The sequence below is a fragment of the Phasianus colchicus genome, chromosome 18 (assembly GCF_987193195.1).
Source record: "Phasianus colchicus chromosome 18, bPhaCol1.hap1.1, whole genome shotgun sequence".
Taxonomy (NCBI): domain Eukaryota; kingdom Metazoa; phylum Chordata; class Aves; order Galliformes; family Phasianidae; genus Phasianus; species Phasianus colchicus.
Window position 1 is genome coordinate 6,976,733 of NC_143453.1, and position 25,379 is coordinate 7,002,111.

At 52.0% G+C, this 25,379-nt stretch overlaps 1 protein-coding gene across 3 annotated transcripts; it reads right to left on the minus strand.

The window, feature by feature from the left end:
* Positions 1-1,494: 1,494 nt before the first annotated feature.
* On the minus strand, positions 1,495-23,339 carry RPH3A (rabphilin 3A). 3 transcript variants are annotated; one of them, XM_090152613.1, is made up of 20 exons: positions 23,202-23,339; positions 16,755-16,843; positions 14,982-15,113; positions 10,450-10,579; positions 10,152-10,238; positions 9,739-9,904; positions 9,505-9,531; positions 8,579-8,701; positions 8,043-8,129; positions 7,903-7,950; positions 7,634-7,831; positions 6,933-7,012; positions 6,502-6,576; positions 5,741-5,850; positions 5,215-5,341; positions 4,937-4,993; positions 4,611-4,762; positions 3,626-3,707; positions 3,029-3,125; positions 1,495-2,903 (listed from the first exon to the last, which is right to left on the minus strand). In XM_090152613.1, the coding sequence occupies exons 2-20, from the start codon at positions 16,829-16,831 to the stop codon at positions 2,773-2,775; spliced, it is 1,986 nt and encodes a 661-aa protein (XP_090008739.1). In that variant the 5' UTR covers positions 16,832-16,843; positions 23,202-23,339; the 3' UTR covers positions 1,495-2,772. The 3 variants fall into 3 exon arrangements, with proteins under 3 accessions (XP_090008739.1, XP_031448349.2, XP_090008740.1); XM_031592489.2 differs by lacking the exons at positions 9,505-9,531; positions 16,755-16,843; positions 23,202-23,339 and having other exon boundaries at positions 1,496-2,903; positions 14,982-16,300; XM_090152614.1 differs by lacking the exons at positions 1,495-2,903; positions 3,029-3,125; positions 3,626-3,707; ... (1 more) ...; positions 16,755-16,843; positions 23,202-23,339 and having other exon boundaries at positions 5,098-5,341; positions 14,982-16,311.
* Between the last annotated feature and the right edge of the window lie 2,040 nt (positions 23,340-25,379).

Sequence of the window (25,379 nt, forward strand, 5' to 3'; positions counted from 1 at the left end):
CTGCACCCCCTCCTGGCATTCCTTGTTATTAATGGAGCAGCAGTGGCCTCTGCTGCTGCATCTCTGCATTGCACCCAGCAATTCTGCACGGCCTGGGTGTCCTTCGGGGATGCAGAGGTTATGGGTGCCTGGCACAAGAGAGATACGGACCTGTTGGAATGCATCCAGAGGAGGGCCACAAAAATGATCCAAGGGATGGAACACCATCCCAGGGGACAAACTCTTTAGCAGGGTCTGCTGTGAGAGGGCAAGAGGAAATGGTTTCAAACTGAGAGATTTAGATTGGATAGAAGACAAAAAGTTGTTTGCACTGAATGTGATGAGGCACAGGGTGCCCAGAGAGGTGGTGCTGCCCCATCCCTGCACACAGCCACGCTCAGGGGGTGAGCACTGCTGGAGCTGTGGGTGTCCCTGTGCACTGCAGGCAGTGGGAACAGATGGCAGCTGCACTGCATGGGGATAGCTCCAACCCGAGCATGACACAGGGCACTGGGATGTTGGTTCTGAGTGGTTGGGTTACTCTACAACAGTGTCACAGCAAATCTGTGGCTGCCCCAGATGCACTGTGAGATTTGTGTTCCTCCTGAGACAAGGCATGCTGAGAGCCCATGGGCACTTTGGGAGCCCTTCCCATGGGGAATCCCCATCTTTCACCAAAATCCACACCAAGCCCATTGCACAGCAGGGCAAAACCAAGCTCCACAGCACTGGGAGGGAGCTCTTTGTTCTGCAGGGATGGTGTACAAGCATGACCATCCCACCCATGCCTCCCACGTGTGTTCCTATTCTCATAGGGAATGAAAGAAGCCAAGAACCATCCATTTTTTGTTGTTTTTTTTTTTTCTTTTCCAATAGTCTCACTTTATTAGATACCACACCAAGAGAGGATGTTGTGCTGCATGCAGCGGAAGACTGGAGTATTTCTAGTTCCTGTGTAACATTTTCTCTTTCTGTTAATATTTGTAAACTGATATTTTGCTGTAAAATCACTGCATGCAAGTTGGAATGCAAACAGCAGTAGAAGAGGCTTTTTCTTTTGTTTTGTTCTTTTGTTGTTGTTGTTGTACCATTCCCCATCCATACGTGCATGCTTTATTTACAACGAAAAGAAAGTCATTCAGGGCAGAAAGTACCATCAGAAAAACTCAGAGGAGGGTGGCAAATGGAGACAAGGACTGTGGTTTGCACAAATACCCAGAGTGGGACCAGCAAGTTGCACTTTATTTATTTTCATGGGTGCCAAGAGGTGAGTTGAGCACTGGTTGTCTGAAGGGGGAGCGGGGCACATTGATACAGGACACAGGAGGGAGCTACCTCAGTAAAAGCAACCTTAATTTAATAGCTCTGCACGCACAAAGGAGGGTGGGCTGCTGCATGGCTGGAATAAAGGAATTGCTTAGATTTGATTTCATTTGTTCTTTTTTAAAGGTAACTTCAGACGTTTCCCCAGCATTCCCCCATTCCTAGGGGGTTATGGAAATAAAAATATTTTAAATATATATATATATATCTCAAGAATAGGAAAATAATTCATCTCAGTGACAAGGAAGCTCTGCGGTACAGCTGGATCAGAGCACAGCGGGACACAGCAGCGAGTTGCATGGGGTAGCAGCACAGCCAGAGGGGCTGGAGCTGGGTTTTGCACAGCATGCGTGGGTTATGGTTGACCAAAAGGACAGCCCAGCACTGCTCAGTGATGCTGCTATGCTTGAGGTTGTCTGGAGACAGCAGGGGAAGCAGGATGGGAACAGAAGTGAAGGGCATCAGTCTGAGAGCGCTGCGACTCCCTGCTAGAGGCAGCAAAGAGAACACCTCCAGACATCGTTAAAGCACAGCTTGTAGACAACAGATCTTGAAGACAACAGGTCTTGTGCAGACTTGCAAAAACTATAACCAAAAAAATATATACATCCAAAAACCAAAAAGTTGGAAGACCTCTACCTGTTGCAGCTACTGTCAGTGTTTGTGGTATTTTAAAGCAACAATCTATGAACATAACAGCTAGTTGGTGGGAAATTTCTTCTCCTTTGGCTTCCCTCCTGCACGGTGCAGCCAATGTTGGGGCAGCCCGACTGCATTGGACAACAGGACAGCAGCAAAGCCCCACGCTGCCCTCAGCTCACTCTAACCAGCCCCAGCCTGTGCTTTCCTGCAAGCACAGCATGGATCCCTGTACGTTTCTACCAGTGTTGTACAACTGGTGGATCTTCCCAGCAGAAATTCAGACAGACACACTGCAATATTGCCCACGTGGAGCGAATCAAAAGCTCAAGCTGTGCTCACAGGCATCTGTGACACAGGCTCTGGATACTGAATGATGGTTACAACCCACATCAAGCCAAATTTTTTGGTATCAGCACCCAGCAAGCAGAACAATCCATTGTTGCCATATCCGTGCTCCAAGTGCAGAGGATTCAGAGGCCACGCATCCTGCACTGGGACGGAGCAGTGAGCTGGGGCAATGGGACACATGCTGTCACACACACCAACACTACGGCAGCACGCGTGAGACTACTGAGAAAGAGGCAAAGGGATGGGGCACTGTAACTATTGCTCGACAAAACTGCACACCGGGATAATTCGATGACCCAAAAGAAAAGGAAGTGAATATAAAAGATCTGGGTTTGTTTTCACACAGAGGTGAGACCGGGGCACAGGAGATGCTTGGAGGAGGCAGAGCAGCGGTGCTGCCCAGGGCGCGTAGCAAGGCATGGCTGCACTGGAAGACAGACAGACCTACAGGAGGGGTGCAGGACTGAGCTGCGGCTGCCTTTAATCACTGGCAACGTGGTTCTCATTCTGGAGGGTGTGCCAGCGCTCAATCTTCTTGTCCTTGTTCTTCAGACACTCGTACCAGTGTTTCAAGCGCTCCCCCTTCGCCGTAATGCCGAGCTGACAGCCACCTACAGGAAGGGGAGGAGGGAATGTTCAGAGTTGATGCTGATATTCCATTGCAAACCACTTCCATCCACCCATAGAGCCAGCCCTGTATGGGGCACCCAACCACACAGAGACCTCCTCCACTCACCGATGTAATCGTTAGATTTGCCGATATCGTAATCCCAGACAGAAATGTCCAGGGACTTCTTGGCCAGGTCACTGTGTTTGATATCATAGAAAAACTCCTGCAATGGGAGAACACCCACATCACCCCATGTTTGCAAGGAAAACGTGCCTGGTAAACTGCTGTAAGGAATTGACAATATCCTGAATTCCTGAATTCAGAAACAAGGAGAGGATATTTAAAGGGCAGTAATGAAGAGGAGATGCTCTTCCCCCTGAATGGCAGCGTAGTCCACGAGCCAAGTCAGAATCATTGAATCATTAAGGTTGGAAAAGACCACTGAGATCATCCAGTCCAACTGTATGGTTCACTCCTTGCATCTGAGTGTTCTGCATGTTTCCCCATCACAAAAACCCCAAAACCTCCAGCCACAACACTTCCTTAGGAGATGCAGGAGGAGCCTGGCAAGAATTCCCTATTGGGTTGGTGGCCAAAGCCAGAGAGATGTATCAACATAGTGGGTCAGGGTGCCCATCCCACCCTTAGCAATTCTAGGTTGCCCATGGTCTGCAACTACCATTAAGGCTGGTTTAACAGTAGGAAAATTAAATACGTCCTTACCTCATTAAACTCAGGATTCAATGTTTTCTTTTTAATCTGGGTCTTATGCTTGGCCTTTTTTCCCATGTCAGGTTTCAGCCAACTGGGGGCAATAGAAAATAGCACAAAATTCAAGTGAGAGAAGAGCGTGAGTTTATATGCTACCAAAAAAAAGTGATTTTTGGACTCGAAGAAAGCAACCAGAGATATTTAAGGCTTAGCCAGTCTCCCTTCCCACCTTCTAAAATTATCTCAAATAAATGTAAAATGAGTAAAATCTTAAATACTCTTTTTTTTTTTTTTTCCTCGTATTGCCAGATTACACATGGGAAACCACACAGCCCTGTTTTGCAGGGAGCTGAGCTCAGCAGAAACCTGTCTGCAGGGAGTGTTTCCCTTGCTCACAGCAACCAGTGCCACTTTCAAACCAGAAAGCTGACCTGGGGCCGTGCCCTCAGTCCCTCACTGACCCTCAAAAAAAATGCAATGGGTCCCAAGTCTTCTTTTCCCAAAGAAAACTGCTGATGGAAAATGTTGCCAGGAATGTGTCAACGCATACATTGGTGGCCAGATTTATATTTTAAAAAGCTAAAAATAGCCCTCAGTGTTTAACAAAGTGCAGACCAGCACTCTCAGCCAAGGTGGTTTCATCCAGAGAATGTGGAATTTGTCAGCAGTTCACGCTCTACGTTGGGCTGCAGATCCCAAATTAAATTGCATGGTTGGCCCTTGTTAGATCTGTGCTGGAATTTGGTTTAAAAATGGAAAGCCATCATTTTCTGTTTGCGAAAATGGAAAATATCAGGGAAAAGAGAGAGACTGAGAAGGAAGACCGCTTAGTTCCACTCAAGATGTGCAAGATGCACAACACAGGTGCTATTGCATGGCTTTTAGGGAGAACAGAGGGTGTTCTCCTGGTGACCCCATGTCATGGGGTCAGTGCCACGTGTCACGGGCAGTCAGTAAACTCATGGCTGTGTGTCATGGACACTGGGTGCTCACTTACAGTTTAACGAAGGGGTCTGAGTACCCATTGGCATCCATGGCTGCCAGGTGCACGCAGCGCACGATGCCCACAATCAGGCCTCCCTGCTGGGTGCTGTACATGAGGGACACCAGGATCTTGCCACGCTCCTCCACGTCCCCACCGCGATCCACCTGCAAGAGGAAACAACTGGAGGTAAGGACACAAGCAGGGAGGAGAAGCCTGGCAATGGCAAAGAAGAGACAAAACGGACATGAAGGAGACTTGTAGCCGTGCACCAACCCCTTGTTGGTTCAATAAAGGGTTACAGTGAGAGAGATGGGGTGAAAAGTGCTGAGGGTCCTTACCTCCTCCTCGTACAGAGCCATCCCACGAGATGAGCCTGTTGTTCCAGCACGCTTCATCTGGGATGGGGAAGGGAAGAAAAGAGGCTGCCATGAGTGACCACACATGGGAAAGGCTAAAACGTTCCCTGGAGTCCAGGCTTTGGGTGTAGCTTGGAACCCACCCCTAAAGACTCAACGATATCCAGTATCTACACTTTTGAGTTGACCATGAACTCCCTCACACAGCGGTTGTTAACAACCTCAAAAGTAACAGTAGCAGAAATTTCATAGAAGCTCACTGGTATTACTCTCTCCAAGCAGATGTTGAAGTTCTTTTTCTGATTGGCCTTGAGTTTTTTCAAGGAAACTCTAGTTTCTCCAATAAACTCATTGTGGCCAAATTTGTCTTCATCGCACACGGAGATCCTGGAGGAAAGGGAAGGGCAAAGTGAGCATCAGACAGGCAGGTTACAGCAACACCTGGAGTACAAAACCACACGAAAACCCTCCTGCAAGGTGACCAGGGTGGGCAGAGGCAAACATCTGCCTTCCTCTGGCCAAAATGGCCAGAAAACAGAACTTCTCTTCAGTCGGGATGTTTGAGTGTGCAGAGGCAAGAAGACAAAAGGAAGAAGTTTCCTTTATAAAGGAAACATCAAACATTTTAAGGAACTTCTAATCATTTTGTTGACCTGTATACCATAAGATTAAGAGTACGAAGCCCAGATGTGGACCCCAAATTCTTCATTTCCAGGTGCTCTGCCCATACCCTCTCCCAGCATCATCCTGCCAAGCACCAACCAATTCCCCAGCTGCTCTACTTGCCTGAGTGTTTTCCGTGTCATGTCCTCATCCGTGATGCCGTGATACACCAGGGTCTCATTCCACACCGGGTTGCGGGTGTTGCGTAGGGTCTTTGTTCTCAGCTTATTTGACTACAGCACCAAAAGACAACACAGCACCTGAGCCAGGGCTTTGGGCACCTGTATCTTATGGGAGGCAACTGGGCTGCGGCATCAAAGACTTAAACTCTTTCCTGATGATGACACTTGGATTTACTCTGCATGAGACAAGGCAGCCAGCACATTTCTGTGCACAAAGTTAAACTGCAAATGCCAATTCAAGGTTTTTGCTCTCAGTTTCTCTCTCATTTTGCTCACGGTTCCCCTGGGCAGAGCTCAGCTGTAGGACTGAGCTCTGCACCCTGAGCACAGAGCCATGCCAGCAGCCCCAAGCCAACCGTGCTCCTGCATTCCCAAATGATTTCCCCACTGAGCCGGATCCAGCTGGGCTGGGGAGGGAGATTTCCAGAGCTTGCTTTGATGCGATGGGAAGGAAAAAGAAGTTAGAGTTCACTCTCTTAATTGTTCCTCCTTCACAGCTCTAATTAGAACATGCCATGACTTCAAAGCAAAGCAAACCAAACTTTCAAACTCTGGTAGTAATTAGGTTTTGTGTCGGGGAGAAGCCACACCAAGACTTCAAGGGGAGGAGGTCTGCTGCAAGCCAGGGGTCTGGGAGGCTTAGAAAACTTCCACTCACTCCCCAGGCCATGGCCAGCACACCCAGCCCAGGATAAGACACACCTTGCTGGCCCCAGGCAAGAGGTGAAGCTTTACATAAGGATCTGCCAGGCCGTTCGAGTCCATCGGTTTCAAGCCCTGAAATATAATAAAGGAGACACACGGAATGAATCCTTGTTAAGCAGAGTAGGGAAATGATGATATCTATCCATGAAACAAGAGAAGAGAAGGGAAAGGAGAGAGGGAAAAAAGAGGAAGGGGAAAGGGAAGGGGAAAAGGGGAGAGAGAGGGAAGGGGGCAGAGGGGAGCAGCTCTGAACATCTGGGATGCCCAGAGGCAGAAAAAAATAATCCAACTCCATCCCTCCCAGCACCAGGGCGTTGGGCACAGATTCACATCCATGAAAGAAAGGCAGAGAAAGAAAGCGCCATCGGGTGGCACCGCACACACAAGGTGATGGGATGCTGTCGCGGCAGGGGCCGGGAAGGGCTCACCTTGGCACGGATGAGCGTGCAGTGCAGGGCGCTGTTCTCCTGGTCGTACAGCAGGCTGAACTCCAGCGCTCCCAGCGTGGCTGCGTGGGAATGGCACCTCGTAAGAACCCCAGCCAATACCTCTGCTTAAGCAACCCCGATTAGCAATAATGAGAAAGATTTGCCGCTTAGATGCAAAAGCTTCTTATGGACATCACCACCCAGCACGAGATGAGGATGCAGAAACCCTTCCTCGGTAGGAGCAGGCTGGGAAGGTGAAGCTGTGTCCCTCCAAGGATGCTCACCCTCAGGCAGTAAAGTCACATGTTAGGGGAGTAAATGGCCAAACACTGAGATCTCGTGGCATTAAGGTATAAAGCCACCATGCCTTTCCTACAGGTGGATGGACAAACAGCCAAATTTGGGCATCTTGAAATGGGAAGGCCACATTAGCACAGACAATAGCACAGATTAGAGCTGAGTAACTTGGTGCAAAAGTGAGGATGGGAGTGGGCTCAGCTGCAGCTCCATCCTCCATCCCTCACCCAACCCAGATGTCAAGAGTTAAAACCAAAGCACAAAGACACCCCTAAGGCTCTGTGGTCCTTCCTACATTTGGAAGTACCCAAAGCATCGCAGGCTGAAGTTTTGGAGAGTACTTTTCACTTTCTAGTTGGCTTTCCCACAGAAACCCACATGTCCCCCAACCCCTGGGTACGCACTGCCTTCATCAGAGTCATAACTGTTGGCGTCCTCTTCCTCCTCCTCTGGGGGTGGCTGTCGCAATGGGGCTGGGGGCTGTGGGGCTCCAGGGGGCCGGGCTGGCCTCTCATCCCGAGCTGGGGGTGCAGCGTAGCCCCCGGCCCGCTCCTCCTTGGGGGCTGCACGGGCTGGTTCTGGGGGTCCCGGCGGTGGGCTTGCTGCAGGAGAGACCCCATTAGCCCCCAGGGTGTGCTGTCCCCAGGCCCTCAGCAGGAACCCAACCTTTTACCTTGTGTTTCCAGCACGCGGCCAGCTGCTGCAGGACCTGGTCTTGCCACTGGGGGTAGATACATGGTTAATGGGATGACCATGGTGATGCCCTTCCCAGTCCAACATTGGGGTGTCCACCCCAGCCCCACAGCACCTTACCTGCAGGTGCTGCTGGCCCGACAGTGGCAGCAGGTGGCCGCGGGGGTGGCGTGGAGTTGGTTTGCATGGAGTTGGCTCTCTTCACACCTGCAGGTGGAAGCAGGATCAGCATTGGCATTGGGATGGAGCAATGCAATTTTGGCTGGGAGCTGAGCATTGCCCTGATGTGGGGCTGACAGCCTCCAGCCTCACAGAGAATCCCTGCTCCTTTTTGCCTCCTTACAGTTCACCAATAGATCACTATTTTTCCTTTTCTGCTTTTGAATCTAAACAACATTGAGCATAACTCCACCCTCATGCCAGGCAGGAGCTACAGGTCTTATGGGGCATGTCCTCACCCCTGCTGGCTGTAAGGAACAGGTAAGCATCCGTCCTCAAAGCAGCACCCAGCACACATGTTCCCAGCCTTATCAACCTCTGCAAGCTCAGCCCTTGAGTGACAAGTGGGCTCATCCTATTGCACCACTCAGCAAAGTGAAATGGATTGGTGCCTCCAGTGTGCACGAGCACACCCATGTGCAATGCATGGCTCTCACCAGGGCTCCTGCTGACCCCGCTCTCGGTGGTGGGGTTGCGGCTCTCCGTGTCCTCACTGCCACATGGCCCCATCCTGCCCTCAGCCGGCTTGCGGACCCGGGCAGCCATCGTCACCTCACTGCCTGTAGGAGCGAGAAACAGGGCGGTGAGGTTCATCCCACCCATCCCTGGGGGAACAGAAGGAAGAGGAGAAGAAGGAAGAGCCACGCTCAGCCTGCACGTAGCGCTTGGAAACATCCAAAGGACACAACGCATCATAGGGACACCAGGAGGCAGAAAACAATGACATCCATCAGTGCCCATCAACCCCTTAATGACCTTACAGGACAGGGAGATCATATTTTCTTTTTGCCAATCATCTGCTATTTATTAGCAAGACGTCAGCGACAGCTGCCCGTGTCTCATTTGCGCGCCCCCCAGCAGCCATCTGAGTGGATAAATCACCACTGTGCACACCGGGGTGCCCGCACCGCTGCTCCTTGATGAATCGCAGCCCGCAGATGGGATGCAAAAGGTCCCGGCACTCACCCGGCTCGTGGGTATAAATCTTTGCTGTGACACAAATGGGCTGTTTATCCTTGGCTGCGCGCAAGGAGAAGTGAAACGCAACAGATTGCGGAGGGAGGCGAGGGGGTGCGGGTGAGGAAACGGCGAGGCAAGGAGTCATTTTCCAACAGAGCTTTAGGAAAATGAGGGGCAGGGTGCAAGCATGCTGGGGGCTTGGAGCAGCTGGGACAAATCCTCCCCGCATGGCAGGAGAGCAGCAGCATCTATAAGGAGACAGCAGCTCTGCTCAGCGCATTCAGTTGCAGTGTGTGGGAAGGTCCCAAAGAGCTCAGCACCAGTGGGAAGGAGAAACCTCACTGGGCAGCATCTACACAGGGGAAGGCACTGGGAGAGGGCACAGGGCACACATGGTGCTTACCACAGTGGTCCTGTTCATCTGCCTGGCCTTGGGAGCACAAACAGAGTGAGAAGCAGTGAGGGATCCCACAAACCAAAAGAACCACCCCCCTCCCCAGAAAAACCCTTCAAGAGACAGTGAGGATATCAGGGCAATTTCTGGGACCTTAAAAATACCAATAGCATCCTCCACAACTGTCAGAACACTTGTTTTTAGGGCTCAGCATGATGGGGACCCCTGGGCAATGCCACTTACCCCAACCAGGTGTGCGGGATGGCAGCTTTGTGTCCGGGGCTGGTGGCTCAGCTGGACTGGGCTCACTGGGGGCCGGGGGCACCTTGCTCTTGCTGACAGGCATTGGCTGGGGCAGCATCTGCTTGGGCAATCCCTTGAAAAACCAAGCGCCAGACCGCTTCCACACCTGAGGGGAAAAAGACAGGCTGAAGGCACACTACCCCTTATCCCCACCCCCACAGCCCCTCTTGCTATTTATTCAACTCTTTGATTTCTTTCACCCAGTTCTTGCTGTGACAACCGGGAGCCCCTGAGATTATTTGCAAGAGAAGAATGAGGCATTTTATCCCAGAGCATCCTATAAAAACCGTGCTGAAGGAGATGGATAAGGTACAGCAGCGCTGCTCCCAGTTAAGGAACGTGGTCGCGCTCACCTCCCGCTGCTCACTGCAGATCTTGCACAGCCAGATGGGGTGGGGACGGCTGTTGGTTGTCTCAACGCCACACTTGGTGCAGACATTCTGCAGAGAGAGAAAAGTGCCGTGGGGCAGAAGGATGTCAGATGGGGATGTTAGGCCTGGGCCAATGGAAGATGGGATAACGGGAGACGGACAACAAAGGATGGGGGTAACGAGGGATGGGACAGTGAGGGATGGACAACGGGAGATGGAACAACTGGAGATGGACTAATGAGAGATGGAAAAACAAGAGGAGGGATAACAGGATCCTCACCTTCTTGCAGTCCTCGCAGACAACGCAGGCAGAGCCACGTGGCCCCAGCTGCTCCCCGCAGAGGATGCAGCGGTTCACGCCATCCCCCAGCACACTGCGGCGCATGTCCTCCAGCCGGGTCATCAGGCGCCTGGAGGAAACACATTGTCACCATGAACATTGCAGCCCTGCCTCAGGGGGGCCTTGGGGCAGCTTCTACTTTTCAGCAGCATGTTGTAGCCATAGGGAATGCAACAGTGGGGAACACGCCCCAAGGAGCACGCTGCAATATTATAATCCCCCGTGGAATTACTATAATTTGCACTCCTATTGACTTTCCTGCTGATGTCGACTGCTACACGTGCAGAAAAATGCCAAATGTCAGCATCTTCTTGCAAAGCAGTTTGACGTCAGCCAAGCAGCTTTTGCCCAAATGGGTAAAAAAAAAAAAAATCCGTCCTGCTATTGAAAAGAGTATTGGAATGGTTCTATGAGAAGGTTGAACGAATTAATTGTTTTTCTCATTTTCTACTGAAAATATTGCATAGAGTTTACCATAATTTGCAGCCCTTTGAGTAAAACGCCAAAAACCCACCAGAGAACAGCCTGCAAAAACACATCTGTTAACTGCAAATGTACAACAAACAAACCAACAAAACCCAACAGTTGAGCAGCTCAAACTCAAAACTCAACAGCTCAGCTGCCCCCAGCAGCACAAAGGGGATTTGTAAAGCTCATCCACAGGAGAGCAGGTGCCAGCCCTGAATCCAAGACCTACAGATAGTGCTGGAAGGGGAAAATAATGCATCATTGATAGCACTCAGGGAGAAAAAAAAGGAAGAGGGGAGGAAAACAGAGTCCACCAGAGCAAACGGCACAATCCTTACCCGCAGGGTCTATCTCCACTCCCATCACAGCATGACCCAAATCTGACAAAGATGCTAATGCAACATGCATTTGAAAAATAAGGCATTTAAGAGACGTTTTTCCACATCTGATGGCACCTGCAGATTGATGATGGCTCTGCTGCTGCCAGCACTTTGCAGTTGCTCACAATCAGTGTCCCAACCCTGGTCAGTATCCTGCATGTCACATCCCACTTTGCACTCATGTCATTCCTTGGAGAGGAAAAGCAGCAAGAGGGGAAAAACAGATTGCATGCTCCAAGGCGTTTTATTACAACTCATCAAATGCCTCATCAGTAGCTGGTTGGGATCACCGTGAGCCTCTGGGAGCTCTTCATCAGCCACTGAACCAAACCCAAAGCACGGACTCATTGCTCCATGATGAAGCAGAGGTTATCAGCCCCTTCGGTGTGGCTGCAATGGCTTCTTTGGGTGGATGATGTGCTTAACCCTACTGGTGGGTTTCCCACTCGTTGGTTTCCCACCAGTTATTTCACACTGGTGGTTTCCCAATGGTTCCCATTGATGGGCTCCTGATGGTGGATTTCCTATTCATGGGTTCCCCGCTGGTTCCCATGCAGTGGGATCATCTCCCTGCACACAGAGGCAGCAGGCTGTTCTTTGTTACAGCTTTATTTCCAAGAGCTGTGATGTCTGTCCCTGCCTCTGAGCATCTGTTTAATGCTCTGCAGATCATCCTACGTGATTCCCTCCTACGCAACCAGTTGGGTGCCAGAGCCATTGGCGTAGGGTCATTTTACACCCCTTGACTTCAGCAGAGCTGGATTATCCCATAAACAAGCATCATGCTCATTAAAACCCAGAAACTGATTGTTCCCAAGCTACTTCTTACTTTAATTAAGCCCATGGCAGGATGGCTTTTTGCTGCATGTCAATGCCATGGTGGTTTTCTACCCCATATCTGACCGTGTGCAACATGAGCACTTTGTCCCCACTTGGCCAGGGAAAATATTTCTGAAGCAAAACCCTTCATTTTCTCAGCAGCAAAGCACATTTATCTGCATTTCTTTCCCCCGTGCTGCAACAGCTCAGCTCCAAAGAGAGGCAGCTTCCCGTTGGAAATCTGCAAGCCCAAACAAACTTATTATAGAAACTAGAACAAATGGCACAATCAAAGCAGGAAAAAAAAAAAAGAGAGAGAAAAAAAAGCTTTAACATTTCAAGAGATTCATTATTTAGCTGCAAAATCTTTCCCTGTCTCTCATTTAGCAGAAGAAGCTCCTTAAGAGGTTTTTTAACCAGTGGAAGTGCTTCAGCTGGCAGCAAACACACCTGTGGCACTCATTTAAAACGAAGCCCATTTGCCTAATTAAAACATCCATTCAAGCCAGAGAAATTGGGCATTTCTTTTTTCCTGATTCAAATGCTGCCATGAGAGGAGGGTATGAAAGATTAAAATCGAAGTCCTGGGGCGAAGCTGGCAGAAGGAGGCAAGCTGGGACCTGATGGAGGAGATCACTGGGCACAGAGAGGTGTTCTCGTGCTAGGCATGAGCTGCTCTCCTGCTGCCAACAGCAGCAGGATTTACAGCATTTCAAAGCAAATTTGGTTTGCTTTCTCCACTGCATCTTGTGGTGCTCCTGCTCTGGCTGTTTCCACTCATCTTTGCCTTCCCGTGGACTTTTCCTCCCTCTCCATCCCTTTTAATTGCTTCCCTTGGAAGCACTAATTTTTATGGCACATGTCAAACAACCATCACATCCCCATCCCATTCCTCTGCATGTCCCTAGGACCACAGCAACGTTTCCCTTATCACCGTGTGCCCTTCAAAGCACCCATCCCTCTGAGTCAAAGAGCAGGAGATAACACTAATAACAAATGGTTAAAACAGGGAATAAATAAATAAAATAAAATAAGCAGAGGAAGAAAAGAAAGTGGTGGCACTGAGTTAAGTCCCACAGTTGGGGTTCCTGAAGGCTGCATGCAGGGAGGGAGTGCATCCCATCCATCACCAAAAGGCTGTGCTCGTGGCTGATGGCAGCAAGCAATGCTGCCTATCTGGGATGCTTCGCATGCACCTGAGATAAGAGCAGTAAAACACTTCCCTGGTAATAAAACATCTGCCTGGCCCCATAAATATGCCTTGGGAGAGCACCTGCAGCAAGCAATGGTCCAGGACTGGCAAGATTCCTTGCCACCATGCAGGAAGGAATAGCACAGGATGTGTTTAATGGGGTGGCAGTGACACGGAGGGGCATTTGGTGCAGTGGGTAACCCTGTGTGGGGCAAGGATGGGGGAGCTGCAGGAACAGCAGGGACAGGATGGAGGCAGAGCCACACGTAGGAGGATTTGAGGGAAAGATATCCCTTATAACAAGCCCTCCATCAGCCCACTGCATCACTGCTGAAGGTGATTCAGCTCCTGCTCTCCTTCCAGATCTCTCCCTGCCATGAGACAATGACCCAGCCATAAGAAAACAACACCAAAGTGTCCCTGTCCTACAGCCCCAATCAGCACCCAGCCCACGTCTCCCGCCGGCCGCCCTGCTGCTAAAAATAAGCTTTGGCTGTGGATTAATCCCAGCTGTGTTTGACACGAGTGACCCCACAGACATCTCCCAACGAACGCATCGACCCGCTGCTGGGTGAAGGGGGTTTGGTCTGAGGACTCTGGGAGCAAGACAACCCCCCTGCAGCCTGTAAGTTATTCTTTATAGTTACCAATCCTGCTTATTTTTATTATTATTTTTAATGGGCGACCCCTTTTCCACTTGGGGAACGTAAAACCCATCGTGATCCCATACAATCTGGTTTTCTGGGAGCATTCTCCCAAAGGACGCAGAGCTCAACAGCTGCATCCCCACAGGCATCATCTTCCACAACACACAGAGCTCTCCTGGATAACTTCCAGGGTGATGCTCAATAGGCACTATCCCCTATTTCCATCACTGCACATCCTCCTGCTCATGCTGGAGCCAACAGCATGAAGCAGCTGGCAGGGCTCTTCCTGCCTGCTTGGAAGGGAGAACTGGCCATAGGGTGTAGGGTACCATCCCTTGCCCATTTCCTTGGGATGGAGTAGGATATCCCCCCCTCCAGCCCGCACACTGTCTGCAAACATCTGCTGCAATGCACAATGAGGGGAAAAAAAAGATATCTCCCTCACTGCTAACATTCCTGGGAACGTAATCCAAAAAAGCATCACTGCTGAGAGTAATTCTTAGCAGGCTGGAAATGTGCAAAGCTGGGGAAATGCTGCTCGTAAGCTCTTTTGCAGAATGAATCAGCAGCGAGCTCTCTTTCCATTCATAGGCACTTGGAGCTGGTTTCTACAAGCAGCAGAGGAAAGCTTGGCACGTTTTGGTGCTGGATGTAAGCAAACTTTGGGTCCTGGAGCTGCTCAGAGCTGCTCCAAAGTGAGTATTAGGGGAAATAAAGCAAACCTGGCGTTGTCAAGAGGCAACAGGCTGCAGCCTGCAGATAGGGCAGTTTGCAACAGCGGAGCACTGTGAATATACACGTCTGGGTGCCATTCACCAGCACACGAGCACGTGCCAAGGTCTTTTGGTGACCAAAAACCTACAAGACCGTCCATTCTCAGCCCAGAAACTCTCTAGCATCACTCTGAGTGGAACACTGAAGGCACCCATTGCCCCCAAACCGCGTCCCACCGCCGCGCCCACTCACCCGATGCGCTCCTGCTCCATCTCCTCCATCTTCTCAGCACGGGCGATGACGCGGTTGATGATCTCCTTCTCCTCATCCGTCAGCTCCTCTCCCTTGCGCTGCCTCTCGGGCTGCCCACCCCGAGCTGCCCATCTGCAGGGAGAGAGCAGGGGGCAGCCAGGCACCACGTTCCCCAAAAAGGGGAAAAAATCGTGCAAACCCTCCCTATTGTCCATACTTCCTCCTGGCTGGAAGCTGATGTTCCCATTTCCCATTTTCGCAGGGTGTGCTCTGTGCATTTTTTCACCCTAATTCCCAACCCCATGTGCTCAGCTCCCCATGGCCACGTCCTGTTGGCTGTGCACGTGGCATGGCCACACCTGTCCTTGAATGCCTCTATTCCCAGCACAGTCTCTCACCGGACTCCGTGCAACCCACGGAGACACTAATTATAATTAACCCGTAGCTGAGACTGCTGCTGCTAATTAAAGCCCATCTGGCTGCCATCCATTAACGATCCCAAAAGGTGTGAGATAGATGCTGGAGGTGGCACTCCTGGTTCTGTCCCTTTTGGTGGTGTTTCCAAACCAGCTCCGTGGAAAACTGAGACTTGGGGACCTGGCTCTGAGCACATTCATGGATCCCATGTCCCTGCTTTATGGACACCTCTTATAGCAGCAAACCCCCAAGCATCACTGTCTCCCTTTGGGAAACTCCAGGAAAACATCAAAACACAAAACAAGAGGCTTGTTTCAAGTGGAGAGACACATTTCCTTCTCAAAATCACTGCCATTATCCCCATGTTCAGCCAGGGCTGCATTCAGTTGCTCTTCCCATCCTACCTCTTCCCACAGCTACTCTGTTCATGGCGATGGGGTACCTGCAGCAGGAATACCCACAGCCAAACCTGGGAGCTTCCCTGTTACCATCCTCCCCAAAAAGTTCCCATGAAAAGCAGCCCCAACCTGGGTACCAGGTAGCATAACCCCAATGCCCACACTGCACAGCTGGCAGCAGAGTGAGGACACCAACGGGGACTCAGAATGCAAGCGAGGGGATGGTGAGGATTTGGAGGAATCATGGCAGAGATGTGCAGTGCTGGAGAGAGACACCTTCAGGGTTAAAATGGTCTTTTTGTGCTCCCTGAGCTGCTCTGAGCATCTCCACAGGCACCCTGTTCCCACCGGAGCTACAGAGTTTGTTGGGGTAAAAAGACCATAAATTCATTAAGGCAGCGCTTCCTAAAGATTATTACTTTACCTGTAGCCAGGTGAGGTCCTCCCTGTCTTGTTCAGAATGTTATAACACAACTAAAGTGCAATGGGGCAAAAACAAACAAACAAAAAGCAAGTGGGATACTCACTGCTCCTTCTCACTGCTGGAGGCACAGGGAAAGAGAGGGGACAAGGATGAGGGGAGGAACGGGATGCGGGTGGCTCAGCCCATGCTTGGCCACTGCGTATCCCAATCCCCAAGATCCCATGTCCCAAAATCATTCTTCATGACCCAAAACCAATCTCCATGTCCTGAAACATCCCAAAAACAGACCCCATATCCCAAAAGCAGATCCCGTATCTCAAAAAGAGACCCCATGTCCCAAAAGCAGGCCCCACATCCAAAACCACTCTCCCTATCCCCAAACCAGTCTCCAAATCCCCAAACCAGCCCTGGCATCCCCAACCCAGCCCATGCCCATCGATCCCACCAGAACAGAGAACTGCTGTGTGATGCCCACCAGCACCCAGCAAAGTGACATCGCCCTGCCCGCTGTCCTCATGGAGGACCCCCCCTTACCTGGCTCTGAGGGACATGGTTCTGTCACCGGGGCACATCCAGCGGTCAGCACTGCCACCCACCACCGCGTCGGTCATCGCCGAGGGGACCTGCGGGGACACGGACGGGTTGGGGACGCGGGGCATGGAGCAGCGCTATTTAGCATCCGGCGAGCGCTGACTCATCGCGTCGGGCAGTCAAATCGCTTCGCTGGATTTTGGCACAACGAGACGCATCCATCATTTTCCCCACCGGGATACAGAGGAGTTTTTTGTCACCCTCCTGCTGGCAGCCGGTGCAGACAGCTGCCGGTGGCGAGGGGGTGGCACAGGGGTTGGATAACCCCGCCTGGCCCCGATCCCACTGCCTGAGAGCTGCAGGGATGGGGACGGAACTGCCGATCACTGCCGGCACCGCGCACGGAGCCCACAGCCCTCCCCTCGGCGCGGATGTAATTAACGAGATGCCCGACCTCGCATTAATTACAACGCTTCAGAGCTGGGAGGTAAGAGGAGTTTTCCCTTCCAAAGAGAAAAATATACGTATACAAACTGGGAAACTTTCCCCCAAAATCCAGCACATCTCCTCTCCTGGGGTACAAAACTCCCTCTTAGGTATTTTGGCATCTTGAAGTCTCTGCAAAACGCAACATCGCGCAGTGCTGGAGGAGGCTCCAGATGGCAAAGCCCAGCCCGATGCCGGCCCCATAGGTGGGTGCCCTATGAGGGTGCCCATGGGTCCATCCATATATCCATGTGTCTGTCCACATAAACCCACGGGTCTCCCCCACCTCTCCATTGCAGGGTGAGGGGCAGTGCAGCATTGCCTGCATTGCTCGCAACACTTGCATTTGAATTGCTCCTTCCTACCTGCAGCATTGCTGGGGAAAAAAATAACAATAAATCCCAAACCCCTCTGCAGAGCCCGGCCCGTTGTGACAGGGCTGCAGAGTTTTCCCTTGGTGCAGAAAACACCAGCAAATCCCAGCCCCATTGGTTCCAGCAGATGGGGGAACGCTGATGCCTGTTTGCAAACGAGACCCAGAAAAATGGAGATATTGACCCCCCAAAAATGGATTTCATTGATTTTGGACATCCTTACTGATTTCAGCAGCCACCAACCCTGGATCACAATAGCTGGTCCTGGTTTTACCTCCCAGCATGAGGACACCGGGTTAGGCTGAATCAATAAATAAAGAGGTGCTATTTCTGGTGCCATTTCCACATCCCAAGCTGAGCAGGGAAAGCAGACTGGTGATGTTTCCCCTGGGCAGCTCCATGCAGGTGAGGCTAAACCTTGTCACAGGGCCAAACCCATCGTGTTGGGGAGGAGGAGGAGGATGGTAGCACCAGGGATGAAGGCAGGTCCAGAGGACAACCCAAGCACAAGCATAGGACCTTGGTAAGGTAGGAGGCCAATCTCACACTGGGGCTGTGGGAAGGCTGGGAGCTGGAATCCCAAATTCTGAGCAATGAGAAAGTGTGCACTGTGCCCAGAAAGGGGAAAATATATCCCCATGCTCTGCTTCCTGCCCTGCAGTGTTGCAGGGGTTTTGCATCTGTCCCTATAGGGTTGGCAGAGGGTGGAGGATCACCTCTGTTTCCCCAAAAACCTCATGATGATATCTATGAGAATTCCATGGGGTAATTAGTGCTCTGCTGGCTTCGTGCGGTGCCTTTGCTTTTTGCCAAAACAGGAGGCTGATTGACAAGGTCGGTTCAATAAGCAAATTGCTCATTTCCATCCCGCAGCCACCGCCGGCACCTGCACTGCAGCACCAAAGCTCCCAGCACAATTTATGGCCAACACTGGGAACTCAACCCCACACCTCTGATCCTGTGGTTGGCATCGCTGCCCACAGCAGGGAGTTGGAACCCAGTGATCTTTAAGGCCCATTCCAACCCAAGCCATTCTATGACTCTGATTTCTCCCCTGTGTTGCTTGTCCTGTCATGCTCTGGGATGTGCCCGAGGTTGGCTGGGATGTTCCCAGCAGAGCCTTAGCAGGGACTGAGGAACATCCCTGGGTTTTCCCAGCAAAAGGCAGAGAGATGTCGGGAGGAAAACTTCCCCCACTGGAGCTTTCAAACAGAAGAGAGACCACAGTGAGGATGAAGAGGAGCCCGGAGATGGAGGAGTGCAGGAGCCCTTCCCTTTGCCTATAAATAATAGATTTGGAAGCTCTACTTTGCATTACTTCCAGCAACTACTCTTGCTTGGCCCTAATGCTTGGTTGTGCGTTTTTAGCACACGGCAAAGAACAAAATCAGCTGGCCGTGGCTTTCCCTGCCCCAGATCTCTGCAAGAAGCAAGAGGCTGTGGCAGTCCGAGCCGTGAGCTGGGTGACATTAACGAAATGGAAATTTTCCACCCTAAGGTACCCAGTCCCAGGGCCATCCAAAGCAACGTGATCCCTGTTAACATCACATGCAGGCACCACAGACAGAGCAGAAACCATGGTCCTGACAGATCCTTCAAACCAAGCCAAAACCCAACCTTGGAGCATCCCCGGCACCATTCAGTCCCACGCTCCTGGTGCACCCCAGCACTGCCAGGAACAGCAGCGGGGTTTTAATTCCTGGCCTTGATGAAGAGCTGCATGATGCTCCATTACTTCTGTATGACGGAGCCCATGCGTTTGGCCATGCCTAAATGAAAAGGGATGGAACCACTTCCCAGCATTGCTCTGCATGGTGCCCGCAAGGCAGCAGAGCACCCAGCATGGGCAGCCCCACAGTGAGACTCATAGCACGTGCCCACCCCACCCCACATCACTTCAGCCATGGGGGTGGCATGAGGGACCTGGAGTCACCACCATTAATCTGCCAGCTGCAGAGAGGGTCCCCATGGTATGGGTGACCCAAAGCCCTACAGATATCTGCTGTAGAAAACAAAAAATTCAGTATTTTAAAGACTCTCAGTGCAATAATCAGGCTGTTACGGTGAGCTCAACATTTCTCACTTCACGGTGCCTGCAGAGATGTTTCCACCAGCAAAGACACTGACACAGGCAACCTATTTCTCCAGCCTTCTCAGCTCTGCAATGCAGCTTTCTTAAATATTGAATAAGTCTGCCGCTCTACACCACCTGCCAGTGCCAATGATGAGGTAATTTTTGCATTGACAAAGCCCTAATGCAATTAATCTGGTTTGAAAGAGGAGGATTTCAGGGCTGTCCGTTCACCCGGTGAAAGGTGCAGCTCCAGGTTCCCCACCAGCAGCCAGACCCCGAGCAAAAAGCCAACGCGGTGCCAAGGCTGAGCGCTCCCAGGGCAGCAGTGCCAAGCTGGGCTGAGCTCGAGTGGAGCCAGGCACTGTCCTTCAGGGCTTTTGTGATTCACACCCAGCTGGGAAAATGAGTGGTTGGTGGCCCGACGGGCTCCCCAGTGCCATGCCCATGGGACCATGGGTGGGAATTTAGGGAACGGTGACACACTGACCATCGTCTGAGCAATAGAAGAGCAGATGCGGGTGCTGTGCTGCAGAACCTGGAGCACCTCAGTTTTTCAGCGCACACGCGTGCATCCCCAAAACACCTTCACTGCTGAATTGCTCCCTGCTAGCAGCTGCTTCCATGGGATCCTACAGCCCCTGTGCCCCAGCAGAGCTGAGTGCACCATGGGGGACCCAGAGCACAAATTTGGTGCAGGCACCGAGCTCACCACGCTGCTCCGAATACTGATTTAGGTTGGAGGGGACCTTAAAGCCCATCCAGTTTCAAACTGTGCTGTGGGCTGGTTGCCAGCCATCAGCTCAGGCTGCCCAGAGCACCGTCCATGGCTTCGTGCACCTCCAGGGATGGGGCAAACTCCAAACTTCACCTACAGGGCAATGAGATCATGTACTTTTTGCTCATCCCAGCACAAATCATTGGAGGATGTTTGGGTAAAACCAAACAAGCTTCATTGCTCACACTTTGGGAAACTGCCTATGTTAAGGACTTTCCTTCAACAGAAAGAAAAATGAGATGCAGATCTCAGCAGGCAGAATTGTGTAGAAGTGGTAACCTGACCTGGAAGCACCAGGCACCAGTAACAGGCAGAAAGGGTGCATAGGTGGAAGGAGGGATGGATGGGATGATGGTTGAAAAGAGAGATGGAGGGATGGGAGGATGAAAACAGGACCAGAAGGAGCAGAGCTCCCTGTGTGCATGCATCCTGCACCGTGCATGGGCAGATACTGCTCAGTCCCACCTGGGGACAGGGTTCCTGCATCAGCTCCTGGAGTGGCACAGCTTGCACCCATCTGTTCCCAACAGCACTGAGCATGCAAAGCTGTTCCTGCAGGGACCTGCACCATGAGCACTCATAAATGCTATAACTGCAGCTCTGGTGTGAGACAACACAAGGCAGAGAGGTGGGATCCTGTGCAAAGTCCTCCGGTCGCATTGCAGCACGAGCAATGGCCCAGGAGCCCTTGAAATTCAGCTTTGGAGAAAGAGCCAGAAGCAGCAAGCCCTGACCCTGGGGCCATGCCATCCTCCGGCCCCTGCCAGGCATGGCAGGGAAGAGGGAAGCTCATCCTGCAGCTTGGCACCATTTGGTTAATTAAGGCTAAACGTGGCCAGCAGGTGAATGAATGGCGGCAGTGCCTGCAGTCTGCAGGTGCAGCAATGCTCAGATGATGGGTACACAGTGAATGCAAAGCACTGTGTGTCCTGGCCACCAAGCACGTGGCACACACTGAGCCCACCCTCCCAGCCCCATGGCATCCCTCCAGCCCCAGTTCCCAGCTTCCTGCTATTCTCCAGGCAGAGATCCATCCCAGCAGCATGCAGTCAATTTGGGTTAATCAGAGAATCATAGAACGGCTTATGTTGAAGGGGACCTCAAAAATCACCCTTTTCCAACCCCATGCCATGGGCTGGCTGCCTCCCACCAGGTTAGGCTGCCCAGGGCCCATCCAGCAGGGCACCTCCAGGGATGGGGTTAGGCAGCAGAATGACATCTGTTCACATTGCTCCCCTGTGAACCCAAAGCCGTCATGGAGCTGTCACCAGGATTAGTCCCCCTGATTAATGGCAGGGAAGCACATCAAGGGGAAAACAGCTTTTTGGTTCTGTACAGTTATCCCAAGCTCCCACCCAGGCAGTGCCCACCATTTTGATCAGAACAGATCCCAGCACATGGACGCCCCATGCATTGGTGGAGGCAACCAAAGAAGTTCAGCAAAAGCTCCAAGAACTGCCTGCAAATGCAGCAATGCAAAGAGTGCTCAGAGATGGCAGGTCCTGCTTGCTGCTGGGAAGTGAGGAACAGACCCTAAAGCTGCCCTGCAGGGGCTGAGTACCGGGGTCTGCACTGCAGCTCCTAAACAGGAGGAAGGACTGGGGTGGATGCACGTCCCATCATGGGATGCTCACAGCTGCAAAACCATGCATGCAGGTTGCAGGCCCCACACCTCATTAATATCACTGTGCCCTCATCCCATCCAGCAGAGCCCAAACGCACCCAGAGAGCAGGAGGAAAGTGGTGCAGCTCCAACACGTGGGTATCAATTAAAACAGCTTCCAGCCAGCAGCCCCCACAGCCCCACCAAGGGCACCGACCCCAACCGCACCCCACCCAGCTTAACGGGAATGAGCAATTAACCAGCTGCCCGTGCCCTGAGTGGTTCATCAGCTGCCACCACTAATTGGCAGCCACTGCGGTGACACTGCCTCCCGGTCTGCGGCAGGAGGACGGTGCCACCACCACCACCACGAGCTACGTCCCCTCCTCTCGGATCCCACAGTAGCCCGATACTCGGGCACCAAACGCTGGGTACACCCACAAATCACCCAGCACTCCGCTTTCCTTCACGGCGCAAAGGAGGAGGAGGAGGAAGGGCTGAAGGAGGCTTTGCACAGCAGGGATGCGTGGATGCTCGTTCCCAATGGGGCTGGGGGGAGCTTTGCTAGAATCCCTCCCCGCAGCCCCGCCGCTCCCCGAGGAAAGGCTGAGCACCGATCTCCCCTACACTCAAAGAGAGCAGCTCGCTAAATCCCCGCCAGATGAACAATGCATCATCAAATAAACCCCGGTATCACGACATTAACAATATTTATTTTCAGGCTAAGCTGCAGCCTGGGCTTTTGATACCAGTAATTAAAGCAAATGGTTCATCTGTTATCAGCTTTGCATCCCCGCAGGCAGCTCCCTGCGTTCTGATCCCTTTCGTTCATCCTTTCCCATCGCGTTCCCCCCGGAGGGGACCACCGCGACCCCCCACGCTGTGTCACATCCCGGGAGCGACGTGGCACGGACCGAGCCCGGAGCAGAGCTCACCCCGTGCCCACTCGGAGCGGTAAAATGAAGAAGCGTTCCTCGCTCGCAGACTGCCTCCTTTAACCCCGTCGGCAGCACTTCTGCCCGACTTGGAACATCGATGCTCGGGGACAGCCGGGTCCCCCCACCCCGCAGCTGTCTCAGACCCTCAGCCCCGAGCAGGGCAACGCAGACCCCGGCTGGTCCAACGTTCAGCCCCTTACCTGGTCCGTCCCGGCTCCGCGCAGCGCGGCTCCCCGGCAGCACTGCGGAGCAGCGCGAAGGCGGCGCGGGGAGGGGACACGACCGGGGCGGCCCCGCAACGCTGCCCGCCCCGGGGCAGAGCCAGCGGCTCCCAGCCTTCCCTTCTCCCACCCCTTCCCTACCTCCTGTCCTCATCCCATCCCCATCTACCACATTATTCCCGTCTTCCATCCCCGTTCCCATCCTCATCTCTCACGTTATTCCTGTTTTCCATCCCCATCTTCATCTCTCACCGCACCCCGCTCCGCTCCGCTCCCATCCCATCCCTAGGGTTGTTCCAGCATCTTTCTACCCCACAGGCCACACTCAGTCCCAAGCTGCCCCACCTACACACACACACACACACACACACACACAGGGACTTCCCCCGCACACCACTTCCATTGTTCCCAACCCAGCTGCATCCCATCAGGTCTCAGCTCTGTGCATTGAGGTTTAAGCAGCACAACCTGGGAGCATTCTCCTGGAGCAACTTGAGCCCCATGCATGAGTTCACACCTCCTGCAAATCCCAGAACACGGGACCCAGCTGCAAATCTTTCAAGAAAATTCTGGGGTTTTTTCACCAAAAAAAAAAAAAAAAAAAAAGAAAGAAAGAAAAAAAGGAATCCTGGAAGATAGAGAACAGCAGAAGGATGGAGCACACTCCTGCCTTCATTATGGGAAGGGTTCCTCCACTCAGGGTTGGGTTTTGATTGGCATTCTCACTGATGCTTGACGGACATCTCCTTCTGCTCCCACACACCCATGGATTTTTATTTATGGTGCTTATGCAAAGCAGCGCGAGAGACGAGCGCAGTGCTGTAAAGCTGATGTGCCCTGACACCTCCTCGGGGAGTCAGAAAAGAAAAAGCGTCTGCAGAAATGTGAAAAGCAGCTCTAAAACGTGCTCTCCAGCAAGGCAGAGAGGAACACCTGCAATTATCTGTTCTGAGAGCCTGGCACTTCCATTCCCCGTGCAGCCGAGACAGCCCCTGCTCTAAAAATAAAGGAGCCGCCTTGGATTTTGTTGAATTATAAATACATGTTGGCAGTCTGGTGTCTCATGCAGCTGATCAAAGCCAGGGAGTGGTAGGGGTTTATTTCCTCTCAGGTTTGTTTTCGTGGCTGTGGGACCCCTAATTGTCACGGGTTCGTTATATCCCACAGTGAGCGTGTGGCACATGCCATGGGACTGGCTCAGCCATCACTGCATGGAGGGAGGCTGTCTCCATCCCGTGGAGTCCTACGGCACCACTCTGTGTCCTATGGCATGATCAGGAGTTCTTTGGCACCCCTGGGAGTCTCATGGCACCATTGGGAGTCCTATGGCATGATCAGGAGTCCTTTGGCACCACTGGGTGCCCCATGGCACAATTGAGAGTTCCATGGCACCACTAGGTGCCCCATGGCATCACTGGGAGTCGTGTGGCACCATTGGGCATCCTGTGGCATGACCTGGAGTCTTTGGCACCACTGGGTGCCCCATGGCACCACTGAATGATGAAGGTTGGAAAAGACCACGTCCACCACCACGCCCACAACCCATGTCCATAAACATAAATCAGACCCCAGTTTGGGGCACCAAGGAGATGGATGTGTGTGCAAAAGCCAAAAGTCAACTATTGCAGCAGGGAGAGGAGGAGCGGAGGCTTTGCAAACATTTTTCACCCCAGCACCATGGCACAGTGACACCCATAAAGACTCCAAATCCTGCAGGCAGCCCTGATACGCTCCCTGGCAGCACTGCACAGCCCCAGGCTCAGCCAGCCCCACATCATCGCAACCACTCCATTACAATCTTTTAATAAGAGATGTGCTAGTTTTACATTCATTTTTCATTCCAGATAACATTCTGTCCTATATAACAGCACAATTATCCTTGGCGAGGTGAGGGAAAGAATATATTTCCTAAAAGATGGGCGACATTAATTTTTTCAGTCAGTACCATAAAAGATTTAATCTCCAACTCCTCTTTTGTTAATGGGATTAGTATAACTTATTTACTGATTTAATTAATTGGCGTATCTTCCGCTCGGCTGGGTGCAGCAGCTCAGAGACTGACTGCTATGGGAATAACCGCGCTTCGTTCTCTTTTAGGGGCTGCAGACGTGCACGGCTGTGAGCTTTATAACATTGACATCATTTCTGATGGGGCTC

Bases quoted from the DNA above. Each gene is read 5' to 3' on its own strand.
- RPH3A (XM_031592489.2), bottom strand. From the start codon at position 15,259: ATGCACAGAGCACACCCTGCGAAAATGGGAAATGGGAACATCAGCTTC. The intron at 5,342-5,740 runs GCAAGTAGAGCA...CCTTTCCTCCAG, and splicing joins ATGACACGGAAAACACTCAG to GATCTCCGTGTGCGATGAAG. The intron at 4,994-5,214 runs GTGAGCTTCTAT...TCCCCATCCCAG, and splicing joins GCTTGGAGAGAGTAATACCA to ATGAAGCGTGCTGGAACAAC.